General features: G+C 52.8%; 1 protein-coding gene across 9 annotated transcripts in view; it reads right to left on the bottom strand.

Moving 5' to 3' along the window:
• The window catches only part of Dab2ip (disabled 2 interacting protein), a 172,549-nt gene that overhangs the window by 65,158 nt on the left and 85,847 nt on the right, over nucleotides 1-21,544 (bottom strand). For all 9 annotated transcript variants that reach the window (XM_006498305.4, NM_001114125.1, XM_006498304.4 and 6 more), the window contains exon 3: nucleotides 4,212-4,345. In XM_006498305.4, coding sequence (XP_006498368.1) covers nucleotides 4,212-4,345 — 134 coding nt within the window. The remainder of the gene's footprint in view (nucleotides 1-4,211; nucleotides 4,346-21,544) is intronic.

The raw sequence follows: 21,544 nt of genomic DNA, 5'->3' as shown, positions 1-21,544 counted from the left end.
AATTCTGGAATGATACCACGTGAGTGACTGTTAGTCCAGTCTACAGATGAGAAAACTGAGGCCTACCAAGCAAAATGGCTTCCTCCTGCCTACCAAGCAAAATGGCTTCCTCCTGTCGACACTTGCTGAAATACTACAGTTAGGCTAACTTCTTTCACACATTATGTTTTAACTTCATCAAATTTTAGAAACATTTATGAAATGTGTGAGACCTAGTATTAAATGCTAAGGAAACTTCATGAAATGAGACAGGAGTGTGTGTGTGTGATTAAATATTGAATGTATGATACCAGTATCTCCATCATAATTTTCATTGTGCTCACTTTGCAGATGTATAAAATAAGGCTCCCAAAGCCTGGGTGACTTGTTCCAGGGATGGCTTGGAAGCCAAAGCTCACACACATATGCCCATTATACCTAGTAGCTGTCTAAACTGCATCTCGCAGACCCTATTCTTCACTGACCAGTTCAAAAGGAATGCAGACAAGGACCTGACCTCCCATCCCTGTGCTTAGCAGGACAGGAATCAGCCCTGAGACTGCAAAGGCCCAGCATCAATCAGCACAGGCTCTGTCTTCCACCTGTTCTTCACCCTGCTTCCTGTTTCTTCCTCCACGGATGCCCTCACCCCTGGAAACAGAATTTATATCTGCCTACTCAGGGCCAGGGAGGTCCCTGTAACCACCCCCACTCCCAACTTCCAATTACCGCCCCTCCCTGGTTCTACACACCTGGAATCCCTCCCTGAGTAACTTTCAGATGTGGAAATTGAGTTCTGCAAATTCCCTGGAACGGACAGGGCAGCTCTAACTGCACACACACCAGCCTTGCCTAGCTGCTCCTGACCACCCACCCTTCCAAGCTATGTGCTGCACTAGGCCAACTGGCAAAAGTGAAGAGGGTTCTGCCATTTCTGGAGTACAGACAGAAAATGGGGGTGGGGTGGGGGCACACTTACTGAATTGAGTAGGGGGCCAGAGTCACCTAGAAATGGTGTCAGGAGAAAAGGGGGATAAGGATGTCAGCTGACCTCCTAGCTCAGAAGCATAAATAAATGAGCAAGCGACTTGATTCTGGGAAGGCAGAGCCATGGTATCTTTTATTGCTCTTACCAACATTAAAACCAACCTGTAAATGAAGCAGCAACACCTCCAGCAAGCAAGAGGAAGCGCTCTGCCAGCACCCTGCTCACCTGGAAAGCGCTCTGGCCAGCACTCATTTCTGCTACCAGGAGAAATGATTACCTGTCCTGTCGCTGGTGCTCACTGCCTAAGCCTCCAAAGGAGAAACGGGTGTCTGAGAGGCCCAGGGGTCATGGAGACCGGTTAGGACCCTCCCCTGGAGCCATTTTCAGTAGAACAAGTAGAAAGGCTCAAACCTGTCCTGTAGCCCTGAGCCCTCAAGTCCCTGATGGCATGACCCAAGCCTCACCACCAAACAGTAGCAGCCCACACCTAGGGCAGACTTCCTTCCCAGGATTCCCAGAGATTCCGGCATAGAACCACCTGGTTTCCAACCTGTAAACCAGGGAGGGTTTGATCTACACATCTGGGTGGAGGATTCCAGAACAAAAAACGACCTGTCCAACATAGCAGTCACAGAGTGCACAGACTAACATGCAACAACACCTCCTTAGCAGTCATACAAACCAGACAGATTCACCCAGTTACACTCACAGGAATAACCAGATAGTCCTAAATTGTTCATCCCATGGGAGGGTCACTGGGATCAGGGCTCATACATGCAACCTGGAAGCCTCTGACCCCTCTCCATCCTTGCCCTCCATCCACTCTCTGCTTGGTGTCTCTGTATTTATCCCAGGGGAGGCATGGCAGTCAGAGGGAGAGCCTGGAGAGGAGGCTCAACCTCTCCTTGCTCTGTTCCTTCTACTGCACTTGGGCAGCACAACACCCACAAGAATGAAGAGGCACTGTCCACTCACCCAGGTTTGATCATGAAATTAGAGGGTGGGGGTGGATCCACCACAGTTGATGTCACTCAACTCCCAAGAATGATGACTCCAGGACTGCCCCAGAGAAACATCTGCCCACTCACCCAACAGCAACCAGCAGATCAATTCCTGAACAAAGCAACAAAACAAGACCCCAGTCCTGGCAAAGCCCATTTCAGCTTCTAGACTGGGTAGAGGGATTCACACCCAGTCTGCCTGACTGTTCGAGGGAAATCTGAGCTCCCTTCTGGTGCCAGAGAGGCCACTAGGACAGATTGTTTACAGAAAAATTTAAAAAGACAATTCCACACCACTGCCAATGACATTCAGCTCTTCTTGCAGCCGTTCACATTTCCAGAAATGGATTTGTAGTTTCTCTGAAACCCGACTCCCCCTCCCCCTCCATGTAACACAGCTAACCTGAGACCAGGGGCCACGGGATGTTTCTGAGGTCACCCTAGCGAAGCCCCGACTCTGACTAGGGTTGCTAGCCAAGCAACTGCTGGCTTTTTGGTGCGGGCTTCCCAGCGGTGGAAGGTAAACACGACATGCATGCCGCTTGCTCTCAAGAGGGCAGACACACTCAGAGACCTGGGCTGCCTGCTTTCTCTCCTGCTCCCGGACAACCGCCACATGCACACAAAATGGGGTACGTACACAAGCCCCCGCATGCGAGAACAGAGGGTCCGGACCCCTGCCAGGGAAAGCGCAGAGAAGGGCATGTTCTTTGGGGGAGACAGCCGGAGGTGGGGGCCGGAGAGGAAGGCAGCAAACCGGGTGGCCTGCCGCCCAGACAGACAATAATAACAAAGATGGGAATGGAGATGGAGATTTTCAAAGACGCAGTGGCTGCACCCAGCACCGAGCTCTGGCCTGGATGCATCTTCCTGCCAGGGAACGCCTGGTCCCCTGGGGCACCATAGCCATCAGTGAAAGGTTGGGGGTGGGGGGTCCTGCCTTAGGCTGGGCTTGGCAGCCGGGGCGGGAAGCCAGGTGCAGACAGTGGTGGGGATGCACTGAAGAACAGCTCTAGGCTGATGGAAGGTCTAGTGGTTCTAATTGGGATGTGGGAGGGGTGCCCTGGGGTAGATGTTAGGTGTCAGTTAAACGTCACACCACCTTGGGCAGGAGTTAGGATAACTTGGACTCCTTGCTTGCTGGAACCAAGGAGGAAAGGAAAGACATTATCATTCAACCTGTGCCTCCCACACAAGAAGTGCCAACTCGCCAATGGTAAAACGGACACAGACCCGGGAAGGCAGATGCCAGGAGCCTAAGATGTTGGGGCTGAATGCTGAAAAGGCTCCTTGGAGCCTACTGGTTCCTTCACCTCCACGACACGTTCTAACTGGCACAGGAATCCATCACTGCTTGTGCCTAAGTGGAAAGGTGCCTGTGGCTGACACGACTCAAGGATGCGAACCAGGGCCCCCAGAGGCTGTGCCCGCCCAGTGCCCCCGCACGGACAGGATGGCTTGCCCTTGCGAGCTGAAGCCTGCACGTTGCCAGTGACTCCAAAGCAGGCTCAACAACCTCCTCCCCTCCCCTTCGCCCCACAAGCCACCTCCCCCTGGAATTTCCACACCTGCTCTCAGCTTGCCCAGAAGGAAGCAGGGAACAGAAGACACCCCTGGGAGCGGGAGGTAAAGAAGGGGAGCAGCTGCCCAGACTGTAGGGGGAAGGCCCATTTTCCCGGGTCTTAGGTTATACCCATTAACCGAGCGCCTGGCCACTGCCTGCTCGGCTCGCCCCAGCCCCCAGCGGAGCACGTGCCCTACTTAGCGCAGATGTGCCCCCTAAGCGGCCCAGCCCCCTGCTCCTCCCCTCCAGATGTTCACCCTTTTCCGCGCCACGAGCGCTGCCGGGTCTGGGCAAAAACCAGCCGAAAATGCCTTTTGTATCGGACAGCGAGGGACTCGGTAGGCCGGGGATGGGTCCTGAGGGTGGAGGCACCACTTCCGTCCCTACCTCTAGGCACAGCACTGCTCAGAAAACAATGCCCACCTCGGCCAGGCGAGGCAGGACCCCACATGCCCGAGAGGGCACTTGCTGCCCGGCCTCACCCCGGACCTCCAGCACCCTCCTAGGTGCGCCGGTGAAAGCAACGAAGGGTACAGTCCCGGTCCCCCAGCACGACGGGGGCCCCGTTCCCGGAGTTCCCGGAGGCTGGCGAGGCGTCACTCCCGCGGGAGAGTGCCCTGCCCGGCTCCGGCTTTGTCCCCGCGCCCTCGGGGCGCAGCCGGGGCGGCGACGGGCTCACCTCTCATTGTCCGCGGCGGCGGCGGCTGCGCTCCGGAACCCCGGCAGGATGTGGCGGAAGCTGTGGTTGCGGTCCAGTTTGGGCTGGCTCTTGGTGCGCTTGATGGAGCCCTTGAGGCGGCGGCTGAGGAAGCCCTGCGCGCGGGGCGACAAGAGGGGGAAGGGGAGGCGGGGTTAGCGCGGCGGCGGCGGGCCGGGACCCGCACCCTCGCGGCCCACGGCGGGCCGGGCTCGGCCCCAGCAGCTCGCGGCCCGCGCCGCCGCCCGCCCGCCGACCGAGCGCCGACGGCCCGGCCCGCGCAGCGCGGCCCAGCCCACCCCGCGCCGCCCGCCGGCCGGCCCAGCCCGCCACGTCGCCCCCGCCCCTAAGCCGCCGTTGCCATGGCGACAGAGCCGAGTGCCTCCGACCGTGGCCGAGGATGCCCGAGCCCCCCCCTCCGCCCCCGGCGCTGAGAGGGAAGGGCGGCAAGGCTGGGGGGTGGGGGCGGGTTGAGTGGCTTGCGCCACCAACAGCCCCTCACCTCACCTTCCTCTGCAACCAGGCCACACCCCCCAACCTCCAGGAGGATTCCTCACACCCCGCCCCGTCGGGGGGACTGACAGGAGCGGTTACTCAGATGAAGGAAAGAAACTAAGGCTGGGAGAGCAGGTCCTCCAAACGGCCAGCGCGCCTACTAGCACTCTGGCCATCTAGACCCCCTAAGGCGGACAGGCAATGGCTGGATGTCAGGATGGAGGCTGAAACGCTTGGATCCCCCCCCCCAAAAAAAACAATCCCCATAGGTACAGGATCCTCTAGTGACCCCTTAAGGAGGGGCCCAAGGTGTTGAAGGGTTTGCTGAGTGTCCCCAATTTGGGGACACCTGTCTCAGATCATGCATGGATTCACCAGCCATTCCCAGCTCACCACCTCACCCCACTCAGAGCTTCTGGACTAATGAAGAGGCAGGTGAGGAGCCAGGCCTCAGTACCTGCAGGTTGGACAGAACACACTTGACAGATGATGAGTAGATGTGAGGCTCAAGGGGAGCTGGCTAGTTTTATGTAAACTTGATACAGGTAAGTCATTTGAGAGGAGAAACTCCCAATTAAGAAAATGCCTCCATATGATCCAGCTGTAGGGCATTTTCTTATTTAAGGATTGATGTGTAAGGACACAGCTATTGTGAGTGAGGCCACTCCTGGGCTGGTGGTCCCAAGTTCTATAAGAAAGCAGGCTGAGCAAGCCAAGGGGAGCAAGCCACTAAGCAGCACCCCTCCATGGCTTCTGCATCAACCCCTGCCTCCAGGTTCCCACCTTGTTTGAATTCCTATCCTGACTTCCTCCAATAATGAACTAAGGTATGGAAGTGTGAACTGAATAAACCCTTTCCTTATCATGTTACTTTGTCATGGTTTCTCCTAATCCTAGCATTAGGAATTCTAAGACACTGGGCTCAGAATCTGCAAGCGCCTTGAGGGAGAAGAACTGAGAACTGGAACTCCCTGAGGAAGGCTTGTACAGAAGGGGTGCTGGAACCCAGCCACTCAGCCTTGATTCTGGGTGACCCGAGGACAGACATAAAGGGGTGTTAACTTATTTTGAAATCGGTGTTGTCATTGTGATCTGAATTTTGAAGTTTTTCCATCGTAGGAGGGGTGGGGCTGATAGAAGGTCAGGTGCTGCAGCACCACCTCTTGGACATGACAACCTCAAAAATGGGCTGAATAAATCCTCTTATGTCACCAGCACACAGGCAAAACACCAGAAAACCCTTATCTGCAAACTTTATTTGCAGAGAGATGAGGTTATCCTCCAAGGACACCCAGCTCTGAGAGCTATTGCCAGAGCTGTTCCCACAGGACACACCCTCTTTTACAATGCCCAAGCTATCCCTCCTCCTGCCCTTTCCCCTCTACATTTCCTTCCTCTTCAACCTCTCCCATCCATCGTTGATCTCTTCCTGTTGTCACCTGTCAGCATTCCACATGTCCTTCTAGGCCAACTAAAATGTCACCTCACCCAAAGACCTTCCCAGGTAGTAGTGCCAAATACACCTGACCCCTGTACCCACATCCAGGTTTTCTTTTTTGTTTGTTTTTGTTTTTTTCAAGACAGGGTTTCTCTGTGTAGGGTTTCTCTGGCTGTCCACTTTGTAGACCAGAAATCCCCCTGCCTCTGCCTCCCGAGTGCTGGGATTAAAGGTGTGCGACACCATGCCCGGCCACATCCAGGTTTTCAAACGCTGTGCAGCTCAATAAAACCTCTTGATTTAAGGGGTAGATTGGAGGGACCCTTCTCCAAAGGTGTAATCCACAGGCAAGACAATGCAGACTAAGGGAGGTCAAAGCTCCTAGGGAACAGCAGGCAGGCAGGGGCCTAGACCTCCATATAAACCCTGGGCTCTCCCAACTCAGCCCTTCCTGAGGAGTCTCCCCAGCAGGCTTGGATTTTTGAACAGATTGCACTCTATGGTACAAAGAACTATATAGCCCATTTCACAGGTTGTGGAGCCCATTCCATAGCAATATTGTCAGTTTGATCCTATTTCTGAGTAAAGGAGGAAGAGGAGGAGGAGCAGGAGGAAGAGGAGGAAGAGGAGAACTATTCTCCCTCTAGAAGAGGGTTGGACTCTTGCCACTTTCCAGCATTCCAGCATTTCTCCTCACCAGGCTCAAATACCAGATGACAGACATCTGTAACTTCCTTTTGAAAAATCAGTGCTACCTGCTACCTCCCCTGACCCAAGCTGCAATGACCTTGGAGATCAGTACTCCAAGAGTCTGGTACACTAGACAGTGGGGCCACAACAGCCATGGACACTATGGGGTGACAGGACAGGGCGACGAGTGTTGTCTACATTTCCAAGAGGCCATGGGGAGATTCTTCAAGGAACCATTGAGAACTCCTGTTAGTCCCCACCGTACCGCAATCAGCCCTACAGACCTTGTATCCCAGCTCAGAGTCCCACAGATAATAAATACCCCCACATCCTAGCTGGATGAGGCCATGGCCTCATGGCCAACAAGCTGTATTACCGAGGGTGACAAAGGGGTTTTCCCAAGATCAAAGGCCCTAAACTGCACTCCTGTGCTCTGCCAAGATTCACAGTTTACTGTCCTTCACAGGGCTAGGGAGTCAGGTGGTTAGTCCCTGGCCCTGGATGAAAGGAGACAAGCCTTGTCTCTTGTCCCTTCCTGGGATCAGCTAGAGCCAGAATTCATGAGGAGTGGCTGATTGGTCTTCAAGCCAGGAAGTTATGCTAGACCCGAGGCAAAGGGTGGGAGGTGGCTCAGGGGTAGAGCGCTAGCTGCAGAGTTTGATGCCAGCACTGAGAAGAAAACAAAGACCTAAGCCAACTTTTAACCAAGTGGCACCAGACAAGGTTCCTGTTCCTTCTAGCTACAAGTTGTGGCACATTGATCCCAACATTCCAGAGGCAGAAGTTAGCAGATCTTTGTAAGTGTCAGGTCAGCCTGATCTACATTGTGAGTCCCTGGCCAGCCAGAGCCATGTAGTGAGACCCTGCCTCAAAAAACCAACAGTTCCTTCTTTCAGTAGATCAGAGTTCCTGATAGCCACTTTTGGGCTGTGTTGGAGCATACTGACAGCCAGTGGCTAAGAGCCGAGAGGTGCAAGCAGGCACACATAGGCCTCAAACTGAGCTGTACCAGACACGTTAGTCTCAGGGTTGGTGGGCAAGGCTTGTCACCTCACTGTGAAGTGAGCTGGGGAGGGACACGCAGAGAGTGTTAAATAGGACACATAAAGCTGAACAGAGTTTAGGTTTGGGGTATAGAACAGAATATCCAACAAAAGCCAAATTTATCCGCACAAGGAACCCTCTCAAATACAAAGGTTTCATTTTAAAATCTGCAGCTTGTAATAGCATATGCCAGGACTAGCTCATCTGTGAGGGCTAGACATGCTTTCAATAACCACTCCATAATCTCTCCTTTGTCTGCCCCCCCCCAACACACACACACACACACACACACACAGTCTGAGTTCTCACATGTTCTTTCTCCTTACACACAAGGGATCTGTCCTTGCTAACCCTCCCCTGGGGCACCTCAGGCTTTTTCTAAGTGCCTGGGTTCAAATCTCTTTGCTCATTTGTTTCCTGAGAAGGCTCTCAGCATGTAGCCCAAGCTGGCCCTGAACTCATGTGGAGGCCCTCAGCCTCCTGAACTGTAGGATTACAGGAATAGCACCTTCACACTTACTTTCTGGGATAATTTTTTTCCCAAGGGGTGGGGGATTATGAGACATGGTTTCATGTAGCCCAGGCTGGTCTCAAAACTCCTAATCCTTTTATCTTCTTCCATGTGCTGGGATTATAGGCATGCAACACCATGTCTGATCTGGATTCCAATCCTAAATCAAACAACCTGTGTAGAAACGTCACTCATGCCCTTTCCGAGCCTCCGTATCCTATCCGTAACACAGGCTAACGATGGAAGCTGCTTTACGAGATGAAGGAAGGGACTGTTGTTAGGTATTAGAGGAAGTCAGCAAATACTTAAGCAACCACATGCTTTAGTGTCACTAGTACTGAGACTGGCTCAAATGCACAGAAAACCGTCCCAAGGTGTGGGTGACCAATAGACATAGGAGTCTACCTGGGCCTCTGAGGAGTCTGCAGGCTGCCTAGCAGTGAGGATAGGGCCATGAATGAAGCTGCTTGCAATATGACCCTGGAGCCACAGAGTAACATCCAGTTTAGAAGTTTTGAACCCTTTTAGTGCTCTCTTCTGAAGCAACCTCAGAGACTCCCCATGTGCACAGTGTGCGGCCACAGGGCTGCTAGGCTGCTCAGGTGAGGCCTGAGCTTTCATCCAGGGAGCAGGGACTGAAGTGTAAAACGCAGCGGGCAGCCAGACAGTCCAACCACCAGCCACCAGCCACCAGGACAGAGTCGGCTCCACCCCGTGAGGCACTGGCCCCATTAACACAGCAGGCAGCTGTGCCTGTGCACTGGGCTCAACTAAGGCCCCAGGGCTTTATACCAGGCTGCTGGTTACTAGTTCTTGCCTCTGCCTTCTTTGTGAATGCCCCCCACCTAAAAGGACATAACCACTCCCAGCTGGTCCCCACTTTACCACTGGGCAAAACCCAGAACAGACCAGAGTGGTCTGGCTGTAAGGATGAGTTGTCAGGGACCCCCACCCACAACCCTCCACCTCAGTTGGAGCCATTCTGTCTTAACATCTGGCCCACCCCTGCTCTTCTCTGGAAGGCTCTCCAGCATCACTCAGACCCTTTCAGAATTCCAGATGCGTGATTTCTTCATTCACCCATTTCAATCAATTCCAAGTGATGAGGAGGAGGATAAATGATGAGTTATTGAGCAAGCTCCTGTTTTGCCAAGTTGCTGTGTCCGTGAAAATGCAGAGCGCAACGCTCAGCAGGGAGGGAGCCAGCCTAGGAGGCTCAAGGCCTCCGCTAAGAGTCCTTGGGGGAGTGTGGGCTTCAGTTTCAGAGTGGGAAGTGGAAGCTAGGAGAGATTAAGATGCTTGCTCCAAGTGGCTAGGTTGTTATGCGGCAGAGCTAGGACAAGGAGAGTTCGGAATGTGGGGTGGGCAGAGTGGGGCCCTCCTTTCTTACAGAGACAGCTCATACACAGCTCTACACGCAGGATTCACAAGTGACTTGAAGGCTCAGAGCTTCTTGACCAGTCCCATCCTCCCATGCACTGTCCTTTAGAGAACTGCAAGTGTGCATGCCACACCACCCTGGAAGCTCCTTGTCACCAAGGGACTCCAACCTGCTATATCTCCTACAGTGTGACGTACTGGGCCCAGGCCTAGTAGACAGCAAGTATTCAGTCAAGGGCAACATTCTCCTAGCCTCAGCATCCATCTATCCAGTCATACACCTTCCACCCAGGCCAACCTTCGTCGCCTTCTCCCCCTCCTGCAGACTAGCCACTGAAAATGTGCAAATGGCCTGGCCGACCTCTGCCTCTCTATCTGTTCACCCTGGGACACTAAGATTGCTCAGGATGCAGGCAGAACTCCATGGATTCACACTGGGTGGACCCATGTCCTACCCATGCCAGTTTTAAAAGCTCAAACCCTAACAGGAAAGCTTTAGGGAGCGAAGCTGTTTTCACAGACATCTCTCTCAATGCCATTTCTGGGCTCTGTCTGAATGCCAAGAACACATCTAAGCAAGCAAGACAGATAAGGTAGGGGAAGATCCCAGACAGATACAGCTACCTCTCGGCCCCAGGAGAGGAGAGATGCTGGGCACACAGGCAGGCAGGCAGGCTGGGACAGGCACTGGGATGGCAAAAGACTTATTTCCTAGGTGCATAGGTGAGATCAATATACCCACATGTTACAAACAAGACACTCAAGGCCCAGAAGGTGGCCAAACTTGTCTAGAATAACCAAGCTTCCAGACTCTCCCGGGTGGCTGTGTGTCCTTTTCCAAGCCTCAGTCTTCCCATGGAGAACACGTGGAGCTGGGGGAGTGAGCATGGGCATTTCTCAGGGCTGGCACCTGCCAAGTCTATGAAGTTAAGATCAGTGACCGGCTGGGTTGCCTGGCTCTCCCAGGCTTGGCACTAAGTACCAAAGCATGCTCTGGCTTTGCCCATGGCCTTCAGATGTGCCACTCCTCCGGTCCTCCTCCACCATCAAAGGTGATCCAAGCTAGGGAGTGACTCACTAATGAAATGATGGCATGGTGGCAGGTGAAAAGGAAGAGGCGTTTAAGCTGGGGTCAACAGCTGGTGCCTTTCTGATGGCCACCCACTTGTGGGCCACGTTATGCCACAGATCCGCCTCTGACACATGACAGTATTCCCTTAAACATGAAAGTCCTTCATAGTCCACACAAGAACAGGACCGTAGGCCATGAGGTCTCCCAAAAGTGTCAGGGACAGTCAAGGATAAACTCTTGTCTTAAAATACTAAGTGTCCAAGACTACTGGCACACTAGAAGAAGTGCAGAGGATCCTGAGGTGGAGGCCAGCCTCGGCTACTGAAATGAGACCCTGTCTCAAACATACATCCTGGCCAGAAAACTGCACATAAACATATTCTCACATGGAGAAATATACAAGGCTGAAACCATATTCACGTTCAAGGACAGACATGCCAACGATGCCCACATAAAAGGTACACCTACAAAAGAAGGCAAGCAAAACATCTCCTCAGTAGCACCATGCTCACAGATGCACATGTATGTACACACAAGCACTGACAACCAGCACACACACACACACACACAGACACACACACACGCTTGTTAACAGCCACAAACAAACTGGCACAAACGCCAATCACAGCCAAGAAAGACAATGATCCGGAAGCCCAAGATTAAGTCTGCCAGCACCATCTTCCCCCTGCCCTGGGCGGGAAACATCACTTTAGAGGTGTCTCTGTGCACACCCTGTTTATTCTTCTTTATCATCCCTAGACATATGGCTGTCAGGGTCTTGCATCTTTCTCAAGAGCAACAAACCCCTGCCCCAGATATGTCTTTCTGTCCTAAAACTTAGCACACTTGGAAGTCCCCACATGGCGCAGCCACAAGAACATCCGGCATTCACCACCGTCTTCCTGAAGAAGCAGGGAGGAGAGAGCACAATACCCTTCAAGAGCTACGCTGCCTAAGCCAGTGGCTGGCTGTCATGGCTGCCTCCTGGTCAGTAAAGGGGGAGAGTAACTATTGCCTACTGTCCTCACCATCGATACCACTTTCCCTAACCTGCTCTTATTGCTTCCTCTAACCAGCAAAGACTTCATTCAAAGGGCTTCCTAAAATCAAAGTCCCCTTTTGCTTGGGGAATCCAGTTCATCCTTCTAGGTCCCTCCGCCTAGGCTGGGCCTCCCCAATGCCCTAAGTCTTAGTCAGGTTCCTCTGTAGACACTTCTACCCACAAATGAATGTGTTTAATGCCTCCTATCCACACTGGGCTGCCGAAGCCCCAGAACAGGGGCCGCAGCAGCCTGGCAAGTGAATTAGTATCTGTGATACAAAAGAAGACTTTTTAAGGAATCCCACTTAGGAGTATTCTGGTGGGCTTACCAGAGGTGACAGCTTTTGAGACATTTTGGAAGTACTGAAGATGAGATACAGACAGGTCTACTGAGAGCAGCCATAATGGTAGTGCAGGCAGACTCTGGGCTCAGGATATGGTGTGGGACAGGCACAGCAGTGAGTCTGCCTGCTCCTGTAGACCCCTGCCGAGGCTGCAGAGCCTCCTGGCCTCCAAGTTCCACACCACCAACCCACCCTGGAGAAGGGACACGTCATGAGGACATGCAAGGCAAGGGTCCCTTAAGAAACCTAACAGCCTGGAGAAAGGGTGGGGATGACACAGGACTCAGAAAGGCTACATAAACATGGCCCTCTGATACTCACCCCGCCCCTGCTCCTCCTCCCCAGGCCCGAGCAAACATCCATGTACAGAAATCAGGCAGGCCTCTCTCAGGTCTCAGGCACTGCTATGACAACAGAGAGCAGTCAGGGAGTGGCTCGCTGTTCTATAAAGCCCCAAGCCTGTGGACACTGGCTTTAACATTCAAGTGGCTTGGAAGCCTGAAAGCCACATTTCTAGGCAGACCCTAGGCTAGAGTTTCAGGAACGCCACCCTACCAGGGTGCCTCCCCTTGCATTAGCCTCTCAACCTGGTCCTACAGCCTCAGGGCTAAGATCCCATGGCCAGGCTGGTGGTCTAGTGACTCACAGCCCTTCCCCCTTCTGGGTGAGCAAATGCTCTTGGCAGAGTCACCCAGCAGAGTGGGCGGGACCCCCCATTCTTATACCCATGTAACCACATGACAGGAGCTGACCCAGCACACGCAATTCAGGAAGCTTCCACCAGGTCTTTTGCTAAAGCTTTTCACGACTCCTTTGATCCTCATAACCCACTATGCAGATGGGGCATTAGAGGCTCAGAAAGGGAAAATTTTGCATAGGGTCACACAGCCAAGAAGAAGCAGTGTTGAGTTCAGCCTGTGTACACACTCCACAACGCAACCATGAGGCCCTGAACCTTAGCCATTCTGTGACTTGGTTTCCTCATTCCTGCAATGAAAGCTGTTCTAGAAGCTAGCAAACCTCTAAACCCTCTATTTCTTGGGCACACTCCCCCACCATACCAGTGGAAATTCATTTGCTGTGATAACAAATGAAAGAGACCTTTTGAGAGCAGTGGCTAACCCAAAGATGGTCAGATAATCCTAGCCTCCCAGACACGCAACAGTCTGGGCTAGCCCTGGAGCAAGGCCGGGAGAAGTGCTAACCAATGGGGAACATCCCAGGGGATCTCTGACTTGAGCGGCAAGAAAGCCAAACTGCAAGGGCAGCAGCACCCGGAGTCCCAGGGGCAGCAGGCAGCGTGGCTACATGCCTTTCCACTAGGAAAACAGACGCACTTGGAGATGGCACCACGGGCAATTGTCCTCCCACAATCTGGCAGTTGCAGGTTGCCCTGGGAGTCGTGGCCTCAGAAGGATCAGAGGCAGAAACAAAGTCTGGGCAAGAGCTGATGTTCTTCTGGGGCTCCTAGGAGCTGGTGGGCCAGCTAGACCTTCATCTCAGAGTTGGTAGTCACAGTGGCCACAGACGTAGATTTGAAGAGGTAGCTGCTCCCCACTTCATCCCCATCTAATTAATTTGCTCCCTGTTGCCCCCCTCAACTCCCCTTCACTCCACCAGCCCCTAGCAGGTGCCCGCAGCAGGAGCTGAGGATTCCAAGGAATCAGATGCCAGTCCTGCCCTTGAGAAGGTCATGATCAGCTGGTGGAAGGGAGGCACGTAGTGAATCGTTAGTGACAGAGCGGAAGAGAGGAAGGACATGAGGACACATCCTGGAGCTGGGAAGAGAATGTCTGCCCAGGAAGACCAAAGCAAGGGATGGAAAGGTGGCAAAAAGATCAACCAGTCCGAAGTCAGAGGCTGAGGCAGTCCTTCCAGGCCCTGGATGCCCGGATGCCAGGCTGGAGAGAGAAATGGAGCCACCTGCTCCCACTAGAGGCCATCTGAGGCACTAGGGCGGGGGAGGGGTGTGGCTTCTCTAAGATGTTCTCTAAGCAATCCACAGGCAGTTATTCATCGAGACGTTAGACTTGTGTACGAAACAGATGTCAGTATCTGCCACCTCCACAGAAGGCCTCCTGGCTTCAGAAACAATCCCTGCCCAAGAACTCACATGTAATTACATCTGTAATCCAACCCCAGTGCCATGTGATCACTTTGTATTCACAGCAGGAAAATGTGAGGGAATGAGGGGTGGAGGGTGATGTGGTTCAGTGGTACAGTGCTTGCCCAGCCTACACACAGTCTTAAGCTTGATTCCCAGCACGGTATAAGCCAGGCATGATGGTGTATGCCTGTCCTCTTAGCACTTAAGAGGGGAGGCAGAAGACCAGGAGCCCAAGGTCTGGTCAGTGAACCTAGACACCAGTGAACTCTAGGCTAATAGTGAGAGAGCCTGTGTCTCAGGGAGAGGAAGTGAGGGGAGAGAGGGAGAGAGAGGGAGAGAAGCTGAGAAGGGACCTCAAAGTCAACACACATGTGCACACAAACAAACACTAATGGATACACACATGTGCACACACACAAACAAACACTAATGGATACACACATGTGCACACACACAAACACTAATGGATACACACATGTGCACACAGACAAATACTAACATATACACACTTGTGCACACACACAAACACTAATGGATACACACATGTGCACACACACACAAACACATACACACAGAGAGCAAGAAAGTGGAAACAGGAAGGCGGCATCTGAACCTTACCTCTGTCCAGGCTCCTGATCCAGGAAGGGGATAGGGCCTGCAGGACCACAGGTTGGGTACAAAGAAATAACCTCTCAGGCACTGTGTTGAGCAAGGGAAAGCGGGAGAGGGGAGCATGGATTCCGATGTCAGCTCTGGCCCTTACTGTGTGACCCAGCACAGTGTGCCCCCTCTCTGAGTCTATCATTCCTCATCCATAAGGAGGGGACTAAAAAATGATACTGGCTAGCACAGACTGGCCACAGGCAAGCCATTAAGGTCCATGACTCCTTCCACATCCAAGTGCTGGAGGAAGGAGCTTCAGCGGGCCCTTCCACTCTGCTCAATGTAGTCATCTTAGAAAGCAAAGTGTGTGTGGCCTGGAACTGTAAGGAGGAAATGAACACCACTGCAGTCTGCCTCATGGACCTGCCAAGAACAGGTTTATGATCCTCTACCATGTCACCACAGTCAGTATAGTCAGCCATGCTGAGCTTGGAACCCCGTGCAGAGAACCTGACCCACCATCTGCCTCACCTGGAATGCCCCCCTATTCCCTCCCAAAGTGGTGGAGAAGCTAACAAGGGGCCCAAGGAACCTCTAGGCAATTCAGTATGGCAGGGTCTAACCATTTAGTAGGCCCAGCCTGGTGACTTCAGGGCCCTAACCCTACTTGTCAGCTCACACACTAGCCTTTCACCCTGAGCCTCTCCTGATACAAGCCTGCTGTGGCCCCAAACCTTGGTCCTCCAATGACCCCAAGGGCCACAGTAGAGATCCAGCTCTCTGAAGAAATCGGGCCAAGCCAGCTCAGCCAGCCCCAACTGTCATTGGTCAACCGGATGTTCCCTGACCAGTGTTACTGTCACCACAGATCATCCTGCAGCCTCCATAACTCAATGGCTCCCTGTGGTCAGGGGTACAAACTAAGACCTCAGCTCTCACTAAGAGCCACCCAGATGTCCACTCGCTGCCCTCTGCTGCCTCCCGCTGGTGAGAAAACAGCCTGCAGACAGGCCAGCTCTACCCATGCTACTGTCCCCTTAGAACACTAGCTCTGGTTTCCTAAGCCTCTCACTCTCTCATCTCTCTCCAACTCCTAGTCCCAGCTGCACCTCAGAGCTCTATCAGGGATGCTGTTGCTTTGGGGCAGTAAGGGACAGTGTGAAGGGGGAGAAATAGGCCCCGCTACCTGGGGTTCTGGGCAAAGTATGGGAAGGGTGGACCCTGAAACACAAGCAGCAGGGTTAGACACCGGCTAACCGCCTACCTGCAGGCTTTGAAGCCCTCACAGCTGCCCTGTTTGGAGATGAAGAAAGAGGTCTGGAGACAGGTGACTTACCCACAGAGGGGAGCAGTGGCCCTCCCAGGTGCTCTGTGGGGAGACGTCAGCACTGTCTCCCTGGAGCACAGGTCGAGAGGAAAAGCCTCACACCATTCCACCTCCCCTTCACTGAACCCAGAATGCCACCCTGAATGAGAACGCCTGTAAGGAGCCTGTGACACAGCCCAAGAAGCAGTCTTCACACCCTCACGGTCATAAGGGAGGCCCCGGCAGAGACCAAGGGACACTCTGGAAGGTTCTAGAGCTGCAAAGAAGGTGTGCAGAGCTGTGTTTGTTCCCTTTCTTTCCTCTCCATGTCCCTATCCAAGCTGCCCAGGCTGGGCTAGTGCTTCCTGTAACTGACCAAGCAGGCTCCCACAAGGGCATGTAAGCTCAGGGGATCAAGGCTTAGGTGAGAAGAGCAGTTGGCTTGATCCTTTAACCCATCCTGAATGGCACCCTGACTCCCCGAATAAGCACAAATCCTGTTCATTCAGCCAGGAGATTGTTGCTGCCCCCTAGACCTGCACATCCTGAACAACTCCTGCATCTGGTGGTCTGACCAAAACCTACCTAAAACAGTCCCTCTCTAGAAAAGGGCCTCCTTCTGCAGAAGGCACACATGGCCAGATTGGTAGATCCTTCGGCCACCTCATCCACCTTCTACTCGCCTGTTCACACATAGGGAGACTACGGTAGGGAGAGGACAGAACAGCTGAAAACCTCAAGTGGGTACAAAGTACAAAGGCTTCTGTGCTCCCACTAACGCCCCTCACATTTCTTCTCCCTCAGCTTTTCCTTCCTGCTTCCAGCACGTCACTCGGGACCATTGGTCTGTTCCTGTTTGGGTCTATCTTCCTCTAACTATTGTCTCTTTTGTTGAGAAACTCCTGCATGTCCCTTAAAACCCAGTCATAAAGGTCCCCACTGTAAGAATTCTCTCATCTTCTTTTAGCCAGAGAGCCTTCATTCTGGGTTCCCACAGCACCCCAGGCACCGTCCCTGAATCAGAAACACAGTTTGTGCACAGCCCAACACTAGTGAAAGTGAACCAAGAAGACCTGCTTCTAGAAGCATCCACGCTCAACACAATGCCACGTTTATCTGCAGCTTCTGCAGTTCCCCCACCCCCAGCCTTCCTCTCTGACACTTCTCCATCTCACAAAATATAGCCCTGAGACCTAATTTCAGCCGAACCTTCAAAGTCTCCACTTTCAACTTCCCAAGGAGGGATCAACTGGCTTCCATGTTTCATTTCCCAGACCCTCTGCCACCTCCCACCCCAACCCTGCTAGACTGCTCAAGGTCAATGCCTAGGTGGACAGAGGAAGGAGGAAGGACTGAGCCCACACCTAGAGATGGAAAAGGCCAATGGGCCATCCAGGGTACCACAGCTATCAGCATTTCCTTGTCTCCGGTCAGCCTGATTCTTGGGAACACACTAGGAGACTGTGGCCCAGGAGGGCTTGGCTTGGGTTGACCCTACACCTGTAAACCCCACCACCTACATGGCCTTTCATCTTTGTCTTCCCCCTTCCCAGTACAGAGAAGGCAGACCTGGGTGGGAATCCCAAACACCTCCCAGAGAGAAACAGGCCACTGTGGTCACCTACTCTCAGCCCCTTCCCTATGGGATCTTTATCCCAGGTCCCCTGGGGAGCCACAGCCCCATGCTCACTGCAACTGAGAGTGGAAGCCATGCAGGAGAACAGGGAGGACCCGCAACTCGATCAAGTCACAAAGCTGGCACCAGGCCTTGAAGCCACATTAGAATATTAAGCACAGGGCCATCATCTTCATTTCACACAAAGAAAAATACTGAGGCTCTCTCTAGCCCCACACTCTAAGAGGCTGTCACCCATGTCCCACTTAGCCACCCATGCCCTATGAAACAGCCGTGGGGATAGCGCCTCACAGAACGAGTGAGAACCCTGGGAGGGAACACACAACCCAAACTGGAGATCCACTCTCAGCTGGGTGGGACCTCTGTCAGATCCAGTCCTCTGCTAGTCCTTGAGACCATCTACTCTGACACACAATCTCCCACAGGGCACCTTCTGTGAAAGATGGTGACATCCTGTCACCCAGGTTTGCAATGGCAGCAACAGTGGCAGGTTCATTACAGCCTGTGGTATCTCACCTGCCTCCCCCAGGCAAAACCATGTTCCCAGGCTCCCTCAGGGCCTACAGGGAGCAGCTGCAAGCTGGAGCTGAGGATGCCACGGCCGGAGAAAATAAGTGTTCAGGAATGGGGTGAGGTGGCTCTCCTCCCGATACCCCAAATGCCGTATCTTCTGTGCCCTAGTACTAATCCAGAGTCGGAAAGAGAAACCCAGTTGGGACTGTGGATCCAATGGATGGATGTGGTTGGTCAGAGTGCATCCCATCAGCTAAGTACCTGCTGCAGGGCCAGGTTGTTGTTTCACGCTTTACTGATAGAGATTCTAAAAGGCTGGGTGGCTAACCAGGTCACATCATAGCTCAGAAGTGCTAGGATTTGAATCCAGATCTTGTATCCAAACACTTCAGTTCATCCAGCCCCAGGCCAAGAGAGTCTCCACTCACAGCCCTGTCTTTAATGGCTACACAGAGCCAAAGGACCAAAGTGCCTAAGGGCAAGACCCTGACCTGGCCAACCGCCCTATCAGTACCTGATAAGTCAAGGGCTATGTGACAGAGATAACGACCCTGAACCCTGCCTTCCTCAGTATGTGAAATGGCAACACTTAGTGACACGGCACAGAGTGGCCAGAGGGTAGGTAGACAAATGGCTCAGGAATGTGCCCTGCACCCTGCCAACCACCTGAGCGCAGCAGCCTGAGTGCATTCCTGGGAGCTGCAGGCTCACAGGCTGGCACTGATTTCCACCCTCAGGTGGCTTCTGCCTGGGGAAACAGTGAAAATACAGCAGGAAAACCACCAATCCCAGCTGGCAATTACCAAGCCACGGATTATAGTAGCACGAAGGTATGACGGTGTGCACGCTGGAGCCACAAATAGAGGAACTGGCAGGACACACGACAGTCACACTCCCAGTCCTAGGAAGCCACACTCAAGCCCTGGGGCCAGACACACCTGGGTCCCATTCATCAGTCTGAGCTTGAGTGATGACTTACTCCACGAGCCTCAGTTTCCCCCTCTGTACTGAGGCGATCAACAACAGGGCTGCCTGAAGCATTACAAAAGTTGGTGGTTCAGGACAGCGGGCATAGTGCCAGCCACACAGTGTGTACTCCATCAGTGGCAGGACCACAGTAATCCCAATCATTGTTCCAAGGCCCCCAGAGATTCTCCCGGCCCACCAAGGCGCTTGTATTCAGAGAGGAACATCTACCTTCTGCTCTAACGACAGTAATGAGCTCACCTTTGTAGAGCCCCCCAGAAAACAGCTGGGTACATCTAGGAGTATGACCCTAGGCCCTCCCTGCCAGAGGCTAACCCTCAGCCCTCAGTCTGCATGACCTCTTACAGAAGTGTATCAAAATGTACATGCCCAGGTCCTGCAATCCTGAAGGGACCCCAGAACCTAGTTTTATACCATACACAGAAGCAGGAAGGTGGATGGCCCTGGGGAAGGCCCTATCCTTTCAGTCTGGTAGCCAAGGCTCCTCCTGGCCCAGCCTCACCTCCTACCCAGTTACTCTAACCCCTATGACCAGACTCCGCAGCAGCAGTGGGATGTCAATCCACACCTTTGCTGCATCCACCACCACCACTCCTGCCGACTTAGCCAGTTTCCACTGACCCTTCTGAGCCTAGGACATTTCTCCTACCCTCTAGGGACAGTCCAAGTCAGCTCCCCTGGAGCCCCTGAGTCACATAATGACAGCCAGGCCTGTGTTCTTTCCCTGTCTCTCTCCTCCACCTAGTTCCCTCTGCCTGTCTGCCTACCTGCCACAAGACTGACTGGCACCTCATCATCTGTCCTCTAGCTCAAACATCACCTCAAAGCCCAAGTGTCATGGACACACCTGTAATGCTTGCACTCAGATAGTAGAGAAAAAGAATCAGGAGTCCAAGGCCACTATCTGCTATATATAATATCTGAGGTCAGCCTGGGCTACATGTGATTCTATCAAATAAATAAATAAATAAATAAATAAATAAATAAATAAAATCCCCTTGAGACCACGTCACCCCTAGTGACACCAACTCAAAAAAAAATATATATATATATATATAATATAATATCTGAGGTCAGCCTGGGCTACATGTGATTCTATCAAATAAATAAATAAATAAAATCCCCTTGAGACCACGTCACCCCTAGTGACACCAACTCAAAACTGTGGGTTCTTCAGAACTCTGCACACCGCACACTGGCTTGGGGCACTCTGACCCTTTGCCATCCCTAGAATGGTGCCTGGCCCAGAGCAAGCACAAGGGAAGCCTTGTTGGCTGGATGGCTGGAAGGCTGGCTGGATGGATAGATGGATGCAGACTGAAGATCCCTGGAGAACACAGGATGTATGCTTTACCCAGTGCCAGGTGCCTGCCACAGCACTGAACCATCACGTCTGCTGTGTGAGGAGGTACGTGCAAATGTGTGCTTGAGTGTAAATAAAGAGAACAAGAATACACAGAGCTGCGCCTAGCAGGGCACACCTTTAATCCTAGCTCTCACAGGCAGAGGTGGGTGGGTCTCTATGAGCTCGAGGCCAGCCAGGGACTCCTGTCTGAGGGAGAAAAGGAAAGAAAGGAAGGGGGTCTCTGAGGTCCACTCCTGCAAAGTCACTTAGGTTTTGGTGTACACATATGCACGCAAACCCACATGTCCATAGATGAGCATACAGATGCACATGCACAGGAGTGGGCACTTGTGTAGAGGCACAATTCCAGGTGCCATTCTGCAGGGTGCCATCCACGGTTTTTGAGGCAGCCACTGACACAGATCTCACAAAGTAGACTAGGCTGTCCGGCCAGCGAGCCCCAGGGCCTGCCTGTCTCTCTTTCCCATCTCTGTGATTACACATTCCTGCCACAGCACCTGCAACTTCATTTTAAACACAGGATCTAGGGGTTGAACTTACATTATTATGTTTTCAAAGGAAGAACTTTATTGGCTGAGCCATCTCCCCAGCCCTCATTTAGGTTTCGAAAAAGAGAGAGGTGTGCATGCCGGCTGTCTCAACTGAACAGCTATGCAATGGTACACATGTTCTGTGTGAGTCCATTTTAAGGCAGCATCAGCTAGAGAATACAGAATTCCTCTCCTTCCCATCAACACAGAATCAAATTATGACATGCCCTAGACTGTTCTATAAAAGATAC

Source organism: Mus musculus, chromosome 2 (assembly GCF_000001635.26).
Source record: "Mus musculus strain C57BL/6J chromosome 2, GRCm38.p6 C57BL/6J".
NCBI classification, from domain to species: domain Eukaryota; kingdom Metazoa; phylum Chordata; class Mammalia; order Rodentia; family Muridae; genus Mus; species Mus musculus.
The sequence above is the reverse complement of the archived record's forward strand: the minus strand, read 5'-3'. Positions and strand labels throughout refer to the sequence as shown.